This window comes from Podarcis muralis, chromosome 6, assembly GCF_964188315.1.
Source record: "Podarcis muralis chromosome 6, rPodMur119.hap1.1, whole genome shotgun sequence".
In the NCBI taxonomy this organism is placed as follows: domain Eukaryota; kingdom Metazoa; phylum Chordata; class Lepidosauria; order Squamata; family Lacertidae; genus Podarcis; species Podarcis muralis.
Window position 1 is genome coordinate 51,136,991 of NC_135660.1, and position 14,068 is coordinate 51,151,058.

At 41.7% G+C, this 14,068-nt stretch overlaps 1 protein-coding gene across 1 annotated transcript in view; it reads right to left on the reverse strand.

Moving 5' to 3' along the window:
* The window catches only part of GFRA1 (GDNF family receptor alpha 1), a 191,743-nt gene that overhangs the window by 68,019 nt on the left and 109,656 nt on the right, over positions 1-14,068 (reverse strand). The window contains exon 4 of the mRNA XM_028730146.2: positions 7,010-7,349. Coding sequence (XP_028585979.1) covers positions 7,010-7,349 — 340 coding nt within the window. The remainder of the gene's footprint in view (positions 1-7,009; positions 7,350-14,068) is intronic.

Consider the following 14,068-nt stretch of genomic DNA (forward strand, 5'->3'; position numbering starts at 1 on the left):
ACTCCCTTGCATGGAAGCTCTGGGAACAGATCACATCCATAGGGCTCCTGACTGGGACACATAATACGCTTTGCATTGCTAGCCAATCCTATAGTTACAGAGGATACTACGTGATATATTTTGCAGACCGCTGTCTACTGGAAATGCTTGTGCATTTTCAAAACATGAAGGAACTGGTATTAAAATCAATGTTTACTATTTCATATCGCATACATATGGGAGCAAACTGTCTCCTGTTCACTTCGGATATAGCTCTCCTTTGTGCTTTTCAGAGAAGATTTTCACATGCAGATTGTGCACCTGTTTGCTCTTTGTGTCTAAAGAAGACCCACGCCAATGAATATACAAAGAGAATTTGCATAAGATCCTTGAAATAGCTCCACAAAACACAGTGCATATATATATATATTTTAAAATGCTATTTAAATTCTGTGCTCTGAAAGTTGCTTCGTTGTATTAAATTTTGGTGGGTATTCAGTAGGGGTGTGTGGAGCTGGCATATGTGACATAAAACGTCCGTAATGGTGCTACCTGCAGAGACTCCTATTTAAGAACTATGTTTTATTTATTTAAGTACAAAAACACATCTGGATTCTGAAGCAAGCCAAGAAAGAAATATCTTTTTTTGGCTACTTCTACCCCAACAGCAGCCAAGCTGTTTCCTTTGACCATTATCTATACAGCAGCTGCAAAGGACAAGATGTGAATATGCTTTAATTACATTTTTATTTTAAGAGATATTGAGTTGTTCTGCTCTGCTGTATTCCCTATTCTCCCCAAATCTTTATTACATTGTATGAATGGATTAATACTGAACCCCCTAGCCTTGCCCGGCTTCTTTAAAAACAATTAGGTATACATTCCATTTGTAATTTTATTTAAACACATCAATAATTTAGGAGGGTGTATAAGGTAAGACTAATATATAGAAACTAAGCAAGCAAGTAGCAAAACTTTTTTCCACTGAATCCAAACTCAAGCCTCAAGACACCAAGGGCTGCAACTGGAAGATAAGTTTGGCACATTTATTTCCATCTTCATCAAAATATAAAGATATACGATAGAACCAATTCATGCTAGGCTTGCTGGCTGGAATTCTGTGCAATAACTCATTCCTAGAAACCCTAAGGCTAGGTTTAAGGGTACTTTGCTAGGGTGCCAGAGATATGTGAGAACAAAGGAGACCCAGCAGGGCAGATTAAGCAACAGCAAGAGGGCAGGCAAGGAGACCATCCCTCCTGTCTCCCAATACAGTAAACTTAAAAACAAACTACACTTGATCTCATAACTTTTTAAAAGAATGAATGCAGCTTTTGGATTAAAGACAAAGTGGTAATGAGGCTAGGAAACCACCAGGGTCAGGGGGGTTATTCAGTGAATATGCACTTTGAATTATTATTACTATTGTTATTAAACACTTATAAAATACCTAACATTTCCTAAGCACTGCATAGAGATTAAAATATAAGATTGTACCTGTCCGAAGACTCACAACCTACAGAATATGAATGGATACAGGAATGTGGAAGGAAGAGGAACGTATCACTATGTGCCTGTTCTAGGCAGGTGTGTTAGCAGTATAATGAATTCCTGGCTCTTAGGGAACATGTTTTTCCCATTGAGTCCAAGGTAGGTGACCTGAAAAGCTAAGAGAGGTATGTACACAAAATGTAGATCGTAGAGGAGTTCCACTCCTATGCTGTCAGCTCTCCATGCTGTCCTGGAGAAGGAAGATTTTTGTGTGTTGATGAAGAAACCCATATACTCTTGAATCCAATATATATTTGAAAGGGTTTTGGTAGTGAGAGAGTCGGTCATTATGCTTATTGAGAGATGGGTTTGGATCAGACATTGTGAGTACTTGCCTGGCTTAGAGACTGCAGACATTGTGCACCAAGTAAAACAGGGGTAGAGAACCCTTTTGGCCCAGCCGGCCAGATCACTATCTTTCCCCACCTCAACAGGCCAACTTTGACAGGTGGGTGGGACAACCCACCTGTCAATCACTAGCATCATTATGACAGTCAGATGCTTGACAGGTGCACTGTGTTGTCCACATGTCAGAGTCTCTTGCACAACACTTTCAATCCAACAACTGGTGATGGGTGGTGAGTTCAAGCCTGCTTTCTGTAGAGATGAGCTGCAAGATTGGGTTCCCCATCAGGAACTTGGGATTGCAGCTGATTCAGCCACATCTCTATTTTTTTAGATAATAAAAGTACACTTATGAATGAAAGTGAGATGCCCTACACAGCCAGTTGTGCTTCCATAGTACTTATAGTACTGAAAGTACTTCCACTGGGTGGTATTTAACTATGTGTTACTCATGGTTTAACCTACTGTATTCAATGGACCTAACTTAGTCATGTTCATTAATTTAAATGAGTCTACTCTGAGTAATACTACACTTTATAACCACTCTTTGTAAAATACATTAGGAACGTCTATCTATCCATACACAAGCACACCTAAGGAAGGAGTGTCAGTCGACAGCTAAAGAAGAGAAAGATAGTAGACAGTCTGCATGTCAGCATTTGCAAGTCCATTTTGCCTTAATGGACACTGAGAGTACATGGAAAGCCTCAATAAGTACTCCAAGACCTTAGAAATGGACTTCTATAGATCCCAGGTGCAAACTGCTCTGTTTATTGTTTTAATATGTGTGATGTAAATGGATAATGATCTTCCCAAAAGACCAGGGACCCTGGTAGCTACCAGACATGTTTTAAAGTGTTGTTCAGTTGATTTATTCCTTCCAATTTGAAAACAAAATTAAACAAAACTCTCACTGTTCAAAAGAAGTGTCTAGAGGGCACTGCACATAATTGTGCTTGTTTAGCCTGCAACTGCTAAACAAACAGTATGACAATACTGGGACATGGGGACATGGAAAGGTTCACTTCAGCTTTCTTGCAGAGAGTGGGAAACATCAGCAAATGTATCTGATGAAACCTGATATGGCTATGAGAACCAGAATGAAAAGGAATAAAGAAGAATGTTCAGAGAACCAATGGCTTCTTTCATCAAAACACATTCCTACTGATGAGGGTGGGACTGATGTTCCAAAAACACCAGCCTTTTGTTCATGGCCACTCCGATCTTCTTGTAACATTTAGGCAAACTTACTGGGCATTTCTCTGTCCTCATTGCACATTATTAGGGGTTGGTTAAAAGAAGGTTGTAAGGGAGAGTTATGAGCAGTTTTTACCAACCGGGTGCCCTCCAGAGGTTTTGGACTATGAGTCTCATCATCAGTTGCATTGGCTGGGAGTGATGGGAGGTGCAGTTCAAAATGTCTGGAAGGCACCAGGCTTGCAAATGCTGGCCAAGAACATCAGGTCTCTTTAGGAGTTTTGGAGGTTATTGCAAATCACAATACTGAAAGTTCAGAGAGAATATATATACCCTTTCTCCCAAATCATTGTTTACTTCTGGCAGGGGAAGTAAAGTGAATGTGCCTAAAATTTAAGAGAGAATGTCATTTGTAACAGCAGCTCCATGTTGGGTACAACATCTAGTTTCACCCTCAGGCATGCTGACTTCTTTGGCGTAAATAAATCAAATGCACTTCCATGCAAGTTGCATTGATATGAAGAGCATCCATGCAGAAGCTACACTTGCTGGATTATGTACCTTAATATGATTTTCAATCCACTAATAGTCTGGATCCCACAAGCCATTCACAGGACTGGGCCCTGTTGGGTTCTAACAGTTGGATCCCAACTGCTCCGAAAGAACACTAGTGGTAAAAAGGTAAAGGTAAAGGGACCCCTGACCGTTAGGTCCAGTCGCGAACGACTCTGGGGTTGTGGCGCTCATCTCGCTTTATTGGCCGAGGGAGCCGGCGTACAGCTTCCGGGTCATGTGGCCAGCATGACTAAGAACCAGAGCAGCGCACGGAAATGCCGTTTACCTTTCCGCCGGAGCGGTACCTATTTATCTACTTGCACTTTGATGTGCTTTCGAACTGCTAGGTTGGCAGGTTAAGGCCTAGGCTAGGCCATTACATAAAAGGCCTCTAGTGCTGCGGATCTTCTCCCTTTCCATGCTATGCAACTAGGATTTTCCAGCTGTCCAAAAGGAACTTCCCCTGACAGGGCCAGAAAAAAATATAGAGTATACAGTTATGCACTTTTGACTCCCATGTGCTCCTGTGGCACATTTACCCATGTGCTGTAAGTTGCAAGTATTTCTAGGCTGTTGCAGAAAACAGAAAAGAAAGATGAGAAACGGTTCTGTTGGAGCAGTGGGAGCATGTGTCAAGCCCCTAAAGGTGGGCGCTGCATCCTTTTGTCTCTCAGAGGTCCATATACTGGCAGGAGCCACATACTAGCAGTGGGCAGATCAGAGCCAGAAATGGGTAGGACTAGAGTCAAAAGTAGGTTTAGCCACATTTTCTCTATCTGATCATATCAGCACCATTCATATTATACCACTTTAACAGTCATGGCTTCCCCCCCAAAAGAATTCTGGGAACTAAAGAGTGCTGAGGGCCATTAGGAAACACTTCTTCACCTCACAGATCTACAATTCCCAGAATTCTCTGGGGAAAGGGATTGATCATTAAACCACTCCAGAAATTGTAGCTCTGTGAGAGGTTCCCTAAGAACTCTCTGCACTCTTAACAAACCACAGTTTCCAGGATTCTTTGGTGGAAGCCATAAATGTTAGTGGTATAATAGTGTTTTAAAGGTATGGTGTGGATGTAGCTTCTCTCCCTGATATCTTCTCTCTGCTGCCCCCTGCTTAATTTTCTCCGTCCTTTCCATGAAATGATATTAAGGGTAACTTTAAATTATGCCAAGGGCCTCACCTCTGTTTTAAAAAGATAGGCAGAATGTCAAAATTAGCACTAGAGATGGAGAACACTGGAAATGGAAGACAAGCTCTCTTAGTTCAGAAACCCCCAAGCCATTATGAGGGAGTCTTCCTGCCCATTCTTAAATTAGCCTCATAGAAATATGTGGCACTAGTGGACAATACTAAAATTACATTGGTGGTATTAAACCTGAGATGGCTCATTCACACACGCAAGTCATCACTTAGCACTACAGCAATCAAGTGGGTGACTTGCCAGTGTGAACTAGCTCTCAGACAATTACCCCAAATAGATAGGCTCTCAGAGGCAAAACCCACTGAACAGCATTTTTGAATGGAAAGAGAACTGCATTCGGTAATCTGTGAAGAAATCCATTTTCATACTCCTGTCGCTTTCAAAAATAGTAATAACATTTTTCTGACCAGGAAGCTGTGTTGTGCAATGATGGAGAACGAAAGGCGTAAAGTCAGGAAAGATGAGTGAAAAGTGAGAAAATGAAATAGCATTAAGCAACTTGGACACTGAAATGAATGAAGACAGCGCAAGAAGTAATGATGGCACTTAAAGGAAATATTCATGCTGCACATTCAAACATGAGGACAATTTTCGTTAACCATTCCCTTTCCAATTTTCCACAAGCATGGAACAATGCAACAGATATCTGAGTGAAAATGCTACCATTCAGATAGGAAAAAGGAGCAAAAGAGAAGGAACAGAAGGCCTATAAGTTGAAGCTGTATTTTATTCCAGGACTGTGCAATTTAGCAGAAATATACATAGGGAAGTGCAGGCCTTTCATGTGATCTACATATCTAGGGAATGCTATCTAGTGCTAAGGACGGATTATGGAAAAAGTTGTTGGGAAGGTCACAGGAGGCAATTCGCAAAACATTGTACTTCAAGCATAAACTAGCCTGTTCTCTCCGGGCAGATTCAACTAATGAGTCCTGCCAGCAGAGCTGCTAATAAATGCATGAGACAGATGAGGGCTCTACTGCAACTTGAGTATAGATACTTTAACATAGGGGTGGAGAGGTGTTGCATAGCACAGAGACTGCAGAAAGAAAAGGCTGGTAGTAATAGAAATCGGAATCTTGGAGCTTAGGGGTTTCTCATGAGCTCATCTACTGCAACAACACGATTTCCTAGACCAGAAGTTTTCAACTTTTTTGAGTCCACGGCTCCCTTAACCAACTACATTTTTTGTGCGACAGCCCTGTGGGGCTCAGGAGCCCAGTTATGTTTCTATTTGCCTGCAGAGCTGGCAGCCTCTTACCCTTTTTCGAACACCCTCCCTTGTGGAGTGTTCCCTCAGACTCCTCTCTCCAGGCAGCTGCTGTCCCTGGTCTCTGAGCTGCCCCCCACCGCCGCAAAGAGAGGTGTCTCCCAGAGGCACCATTCACCTATGGAGCTTATAGCCAGCGCTGCTGCAATAAACATCTGTGCAAGCCTTTGGGAGGCAGACACACGAGAGTATATCAGAGGAGGGAGGGAAGAGTGACAGAGGTCAGTGTTGCCCGCACCCCTGACCATCAATCAAGGCATCTTAGGGTGCCACAACACACTGGTAGAAAACCAATGTCCTAGACAGATTTCATCTCCCATTTGCCCCAGCTTGCATGGCCTCCCATCACAGATGATGGGAGGTTTCGTTCAGCAACACAGATTTCCCACTTCTGTTGTAAAATAGCTCAAACTGATGCTTAGTAAGTCATTTCCATAATGTCATTGAAAGGAATCTCTTTCCCCTTTCAGCCTGCTAAATACCTTTCCTCCTTGGCCCTATTATCAGGGCTGTGAGCAAGTCAGAGTCCAAACTGAGGGGTTAATCCACAAGAAACTGCAAATTGTTCCAGAAACTATCCACAATTCTACCAAATTATTCTTTCATCCTTTCAAATATGTTTTAATTAAGTGTTCACTCATGATTATTTGCCAAGAAAATATTACCTGCAGAACTCTGTCTGGAAAAAGTTCGTACATTTCCTAGGTTTCTCCAAGGGAAACCAGGTATTTTAAAAATGTGTAGACTTAACGAAATGTTATTATTCTGTTAAAGATGTCAGGTTTTCCTTCCTGATTGTCCTGTTCCCTGGCGAAAATACTACTTGCCAGCCTTCGCAATTTCAGCATCACCAAAGGTTCCTTCTGCTACCTCATTAATCACTCCACTGCCATGTGCTATCTTACCTGCAGATGTAATTCGTCTTGCAAGTATCTTGTAAATTCAGGCAGTTCGGCTTCTCCCTGTCCTCATATGAACACGCAGGGACAATAGTCTGCCGTCTCCTCTCTGTACATGCAACGTCTCGGCAGGAGCAGAAGAGCATCCCATAACTGTGCTTCGGGGGGACTTTGTCGAAAAATTGCCTCAGGGCCTTATGACACTTCCGCTTATTGCAGATTTCATTAGACACACTGCTGGTACAGGGGGTTATATAAGCTGATCGGTATTTCTTGCAGGTATCGTTGAGGTTACAAGCTTTTGCTGCATCCAAACAGTTGTTCCCCTTTGATATGGCAGGCTCCACTATACATATATAAAAAGAAGGGAGGGGGGAGAGAAACAGGATTATAGAGTTGCTTCAACATTTGTATTATTGAGATATCAAGGACATTTGTCAGCTCAAGAAACTTCTGGCACCAGAGCTGATCATAAACAACTAAAACAAAAGATAGGCAGTAGGATTTCAGAGTTACATGCAAGTTCATAGCTGTGATCCTCAAGCCACCAAGGTGAGTTAACAGATGGAGATGAGGGTAGGTTATATATGCAGCAGTGTGCAGCCCTAAGCTCACATGCAGCTGCCCAATGTACTTCAATGAAAACTAGGATCTACATAAATCCCTACTTAGGTGTATCCCCTTGAATGATGCTTCCAGCTCCACCCCCCAAAAAAGAGAGTGGGATGATTTTGTGAACATGGACCATGTGGGTAGGTTACTCATATATGTCCTGGTTCACATTTGAGGTTCTAGATGCATGATCATCTCCACCACTAGGTCATGTGCTGCTACTTCTAGTCGCTGGCAGTATGACCATGGGACTTTGAGGATGGCAGTCCCCATGCCATAGTAAAAACCTGTAACTGGCAAAATATAGCTACAACATTCTACAGAATTTCAACATTACTGCAGTTATAATTATATATTAAACCTCAAGTTTATTTTGTCTACAACACAGTATGCAGAAATGCATACTAAATCCAAGTATAATTTCCATGTAATTTGCAGGGCATATAATTATGCAATATAGGCATAGTAGACACTAATTACTATGTGATTACAGAGTAATTACATGCCTATTTGTTTCTGGAAGGCAAATGCTATGCAGGATGCCTTAAACTAGGCTGCCTTCAATAAGCAGTTACCAAGAATCTACTGGATAATGGGTTCTGAGTTGTCACATATCAAAACAGAGATTACATTCTTAAACTACCATCAGCTCAGGGCCCACCATAGTAGACTGCAGAAAAGGATGAAATAGAGAGGTGAGGTGACGCCTAGACTGGGTCTCAGTTACTCATCACCTTGCTAGTCTTCCTCAGCGGCACGGAGACTTGAGCATCTCCAAAGGATTAGAGGAGACAAAGACATACACATTGTTGTTACCCATCACACCAGTCTCTCGTGTCCCACAAAGACAGCCTGGCTAGTGTAACCCAGAGTCAAGTTTTATGTTGCCCTTTCTTTTTAATATATATTTATGTAAAGCTACAAAGTTCAAAAATAACAACAACAAACAAAAATGAGAGATTACTGGGTGCAAATAATATCTCACACTTTTCAAGGGCTTTTAAAAAAATCCTAAAGCAGGGAAGCCAACCTGTGACCCTCCAGCTCTTGCTGGGCAATAGATCATAACTCCAGAACCTCTGTCAAGGCAAAAATAACATTGTATTTTGAAAAACATGAGTTGCACCCAACGATTACATCTCCCCCCGCCCCAATATGCTGCCAAAACAGTTCTGGGGTTTCCCCAACCCTCCGGAGCAGATTTAAGGGGAGACATGGAGCACACAAGCAGAGGAACGGGAAGTTCCTTGTGTGAATGGGATACTGGATACAACCCACAATATATAAATATCTCCTTATCCTACCCGCAAACCACAGATTAGAAAAGCATTACTGCACGTATTGAGATCCCTTTAGAGTGCCTATGTTTTGCGACATGCAAATTTATGATTAGCAGCAACTGGAATTATATAAAACATGGAAGTATTTAACGTTCAGAACAGTCACACCCCTTAATTTTCAGAGCAGTTTGCAGATGCAAGTCGCATTAACTTCAACTTGGAACATGCCTGCAGAATACTATGAGGAAATTCTTGACGGTTATTAGGTGATTTATATCCTATTTTCTTCATAAATGAGATGAATTTTTCACAGAAGCAGATGTTCAGGCTCAATGTTTATGAAAATCTATGCATCTTCCCCAGTTACACCTGTTATTCTGACTTCAGATACAACCTTATGAGGATTCACAGAGAGGGCTGTTAATTTGTTAAAGAGTTAGCACATTTATGATCAGCACAAAACTATTTCCTTCGAATCTGGCTGATCTTAATATTGGTAGGACAAGAACATCTTATATCTAATTAAGTGGGTACAATCCAGGCAAAGTCAAGCACTTTGAAATCTCATCAATTTCAAAGGGAATGTGAAGAAATTTATTTCACCTTCCCCTAAAAATCAATGAGACTTCAAAGTACTTCGCCCTTGCTGGATTGTGGTTTGTTTAATTTTGGGTCATAAATGTTAAGTCTGCAATCCTAAACACACTTACTAGGGAATGGGATCATCCCTCTGAACACAGTGGGAGTTGTTTCCCAGAAATATGTATTGGCTTGTTTTATAAATCACAATGATATGTTTAACACAGAATCAAGATGGAGTACAAAGCCTAACTGTGGATATCCAACTATTTATATGTTTAGATTTCTTTTATAGCTAGGCTTTGAATTTCTTGCATTTGTACATATGAACAAATTGTAGATTTGAACAAATGCACATAGGGGCAAACCATGTAAATGACGTAATGTGTAGTTTGACTCTGACATCCTAGAGATCACTGTTTGTTGTAACCACTGGCCATGCTGGCTGAGGTTGATGGGAGCTGCAGTTGAAACTTGTAGAGGGTACCTTGTTGGGGAAGGCCCTTCTAGATCATATGGAAGTATCCTAAGAATACTGCTATCCCAATAAGTGAAGCAGCCTGAAGCAGCCTTTCAGATTCTATCTCCAAAATAAACCATTATGAATATTTCAGATATTGCAACTATGGCTTGTATCCAAGTTTCATTTTAAAAAATGAAACTCCTTTCTCCCCCACATCCCATATTCTACATCCTGATCGCACAGAAGGAAAGATGAGCACACAAGTCCACCTTTCCAGCCCCACTGGGAGGAGTTATCTCCAGTGTCCAAGCTAGTACAAAGGAGCTGATGAGTTGTTGTTTTCCCTGCTATGTAGCCACAGGGTGTGATGCTTCTGCTTGTGGAAATGTACTAGAGAACTCCCTTTCCATTTCTCAGAAAGGAAGTGTAAGAAACTCACTGGAGAGGCAGTGTTGCAAAGCTGTAATAGCAAAACTGCTTAGCAAAACCACACAAAGACAACTGATACAGGCTTGGGCAGCTATCTCTTATGTTACTACACTATATGATTTCAACACTAAACCAGAGGGAATTATGTATCAGAATAACTTTCTTTATGCATCTGGCAGAGAGATCCACTCTCAATCCACAAATGGAAGCTATGTGGAATCAGGCAGTGGTGAGGATTTATGGGTGATTTAGCAAGAAAAACAAGACTTTGACTAAACCACATTAATTAATTTAATTTAGAAAATACAGTGTGGCCACTTGTTCTGGCAAACGTCTCCCAGTTCTACCATTGACTTAGCACATAGCCAAGCCAACTACTATGCTTAAAGTCTCTCTCCCAAGCACATTTATGAAGGAATAATTGCCACTGTCGCCATAGGGACTTCGGGGCCTGATTTGCAGAGGATGCAGTGTATAAGCAAACACCTCATCTGTGTTCAAAACATTATTATTTATTTATATATCACACACCGAGTACATGGTGCTTTACAGGGTACTAAAACGACAGGTCCTTGACCTGAATTAGCTTACTATCTAAAATCTGACACACAGAGGAAATGACAGTGGGAGGGGAGGGGTAAGCAGGGGAACAGCTTGTGGCTGTTTCTGTTTTACATACATGATGCACATCCCATCATTTATAACTATATTTACTACAGCCACTGGATCATCAGCATGCAATGTTCATTAGTGCAGCCCTCACCAACCTAGTGCCCTCCAGCCATTTTGGACTACAACTCCCATCAGCCACAACCAGCACATGCTTGCTGGAGGCTGATGTGTCCAAAACATCTGGAGGGCACCTGGTTGGCAAAGGTTGCATTAGCACATGTGCGGAGTACTCAAGGCTATTGATTGTGGGCATGCTAATATTACATGAGCACAATTTAGGCAATCCATTCCCCCAGGCTATAAGGGAGCGCAGGTATGAGCATGCCAGCTCTCTCCTTTACAACTGTCACCTTCAGCTACCTGAAAGATTAACTTCTGAAGTGAGGAGGGGGCTCTCCAAGGTTCTACATCATACAGGGAACCTAGCCAAGTAGAGCAAGGTTCAAGACTGCAGACATTTGCTTATAACTCATGGAGAGCAATTGGGAGGGCAATGGAGGGGATGGAGCTAATGCCATTGTCCCTACTGTCCCTCACACAGTGATAATCCCATGGGTGACTAAAACACTCAAATGGGACTATACAAATAAATGCATTTAAACACAAAGGGGAAAGCACAGAACAGTAAGCGCTTTAGCTGTGTCCTGCTTAAGTCACATCTTGCTTCAAAGCAGGGATGTAAAAAGGCATTGCCTTCTGTACCACTGTGTATTAGTCACATCCAGCACTGTTTCTATTCCACTGCAGGTTTTCTTCCACCCAAACCTATGTTATTCCTCTTGCTGCTCACTGTGGCACAATTGTGTAACTTACATAAACTACATAATTACATAAATTACATTGTCATTACGTTATTCCTTCCAATTCACTTCAATGTAAAGGAAGCACCATGCAAATAGTGTGGGAGGGGCACAACTACACATCGTTTCCAGACTGAAAGCAACCACAACAGCAAATACCAATCATACTCACTAGATTTATATTCATTCTTGATATGAGACAAATAAGCAAGCACCGGCAATTTCCACTCCCATTTTCATTTTTGTCAGAGTTCCCTGACATCCCTACTTCCAAGTAAAACATGGGTGGGATCAGGGCTGATGTGAATGGAGTTAAGATAGGACAAAGGCATGTCGAGATACACACACACACGAAAAGAGAGAGATTGCTACACATTCAGATCCTAATACACATATTTTGGTGAACAGGCTGTTCCATGGCCTAACACAGCAGTTGAGGAAGCAAGTTCCTATCGGTATAGCAAGACAGATGGCAACAAGCACCCCCATGATGCTGGTGATTTCAGTTGACGATGTACATGAGGATGTATACCAAGAGATGCAAACACACATCTGTGTATCCGACCTGTTTGTGTGGTCCCCGGTGCGGTAAGGGAATCCATATGCAAGAGCAGGCTTTTGCCTGCAGAACTCTCTTGCTGGATTAGGGTGTCAAAGTGAGAGCTGATTTAGTGCATGCAAAATCCCCAAAACACAGTGAGGGACTGTTTACCAGCCCCTTGCCAATTTACAGAGTATCATTCAGTATTCCTTTTTATTATTGCAGAAGTCAATTCGCAATTTGTTTCCTCTTTCCTTCCAACTTGATTAATTACCATGTTAACATAACTACTGTTCTCTTTCTTATAAATGGCCTCTCTCTAAAGTGCTGCAACTGCAAAATAAAGCACGAAAAAGCTTCTAGTTCCTTGCTTTAGTACTGCAGCCCCACTTAATTATCCTTATTTTTCAAATTTATGTTCTTTTCCAATAAAACTTGCATGAATATTATAGAAAATCAGATAATATAAAGGGTGTGCTTCTTGTAACTGATCCTTCGAGGTCCTGCTGTTGCAGCTCTCCCTCTGCCACTTGGCAAATGTTACATTTAAATGCACTTGTTGATCAACAAATTGAGTTCTCAAGTGTCATGTAGACTGTTTCAAAGAGATTGCATTACTTACTGATTAATTTCTACTCCCTGGATGTTCCCCCACCCCGTGTCCAAAACCACATTAAGCATTAATCTGAAAGGAAGCCTCCCCTTGAGCAACATTTTAAGTTTATAATAACTAAGCGGTGAAAACCATTCTCTATACTCAAAGCTGCCATTCATTTCATGGAGACTTCAGCTGAAGGCAAAGTGGGCACTTCTGGATCCTAGGCTAAATTCTTGCTTACTTCTTTTTTTAATGCACACAATAAATAAATTGCTAAAGCAAAATAAATAGGATAAATAAGATTTATAAATGCTCACTCAGTTATAGAAATACCGTACTTTAGAAAGTGCAATATAGACACAGAGGAAAGAATCCTGTATGGACAAACAGTACAAACATCAGTGCAAATGGTCAGAAATTATGGGAGTTGTAGTTCAAATAATCTGGATGGCACCCAGTTGGAGAAGGCTGTTCTACAACAACAAACTGTGGTCTCAGAACCAGCCTGCACATTAGTCCATTACACGAGGCAGGATTCAGCTAACTCATTCCTCTAGCAGAGGCCAGAACAAGGACTTCCTCTGGTGCAATGGGACTTTCCTCCATTTTCACCCATTAACTCTGAAACTGGCCCTTGGGCATTGGGAGAATCCCTGAAACACCATGCAGGGGGTGGAAGAGGTTTGTTCCTTCTGGGAAGCTAGTGTTGGAAGAACTACTGTCATAGCACTACATTGACTTCCTCCCATGATAAGCTCTAGTCAGTTTACCCTTGACTGCAATATTTTTGCCCCTTGCTGTGGTCCTAATCCAGATCTGGCCCTTGCAACTGCTGCCTGCATTGGAGCAGGGAGTGGGGGACTCTTATTAGGTTCCCTGTGTGGCTCTTTGTGAAAGAAGACTGTTACGCTCAAGGGCACACAATATGATCAAAGCAATATGTAATTTACATCTCAGGCTGAGGTTTCTTTCCAGCTCAGCCTATTGAGAACTTTAACTGGAGATGCCAGGACTGAACTTGAGATATTTTGCATGCAGAAGATGTGCTTAAGCACAGAGGCATGACCCCTGGACTGTGACTTTGTGAGCGC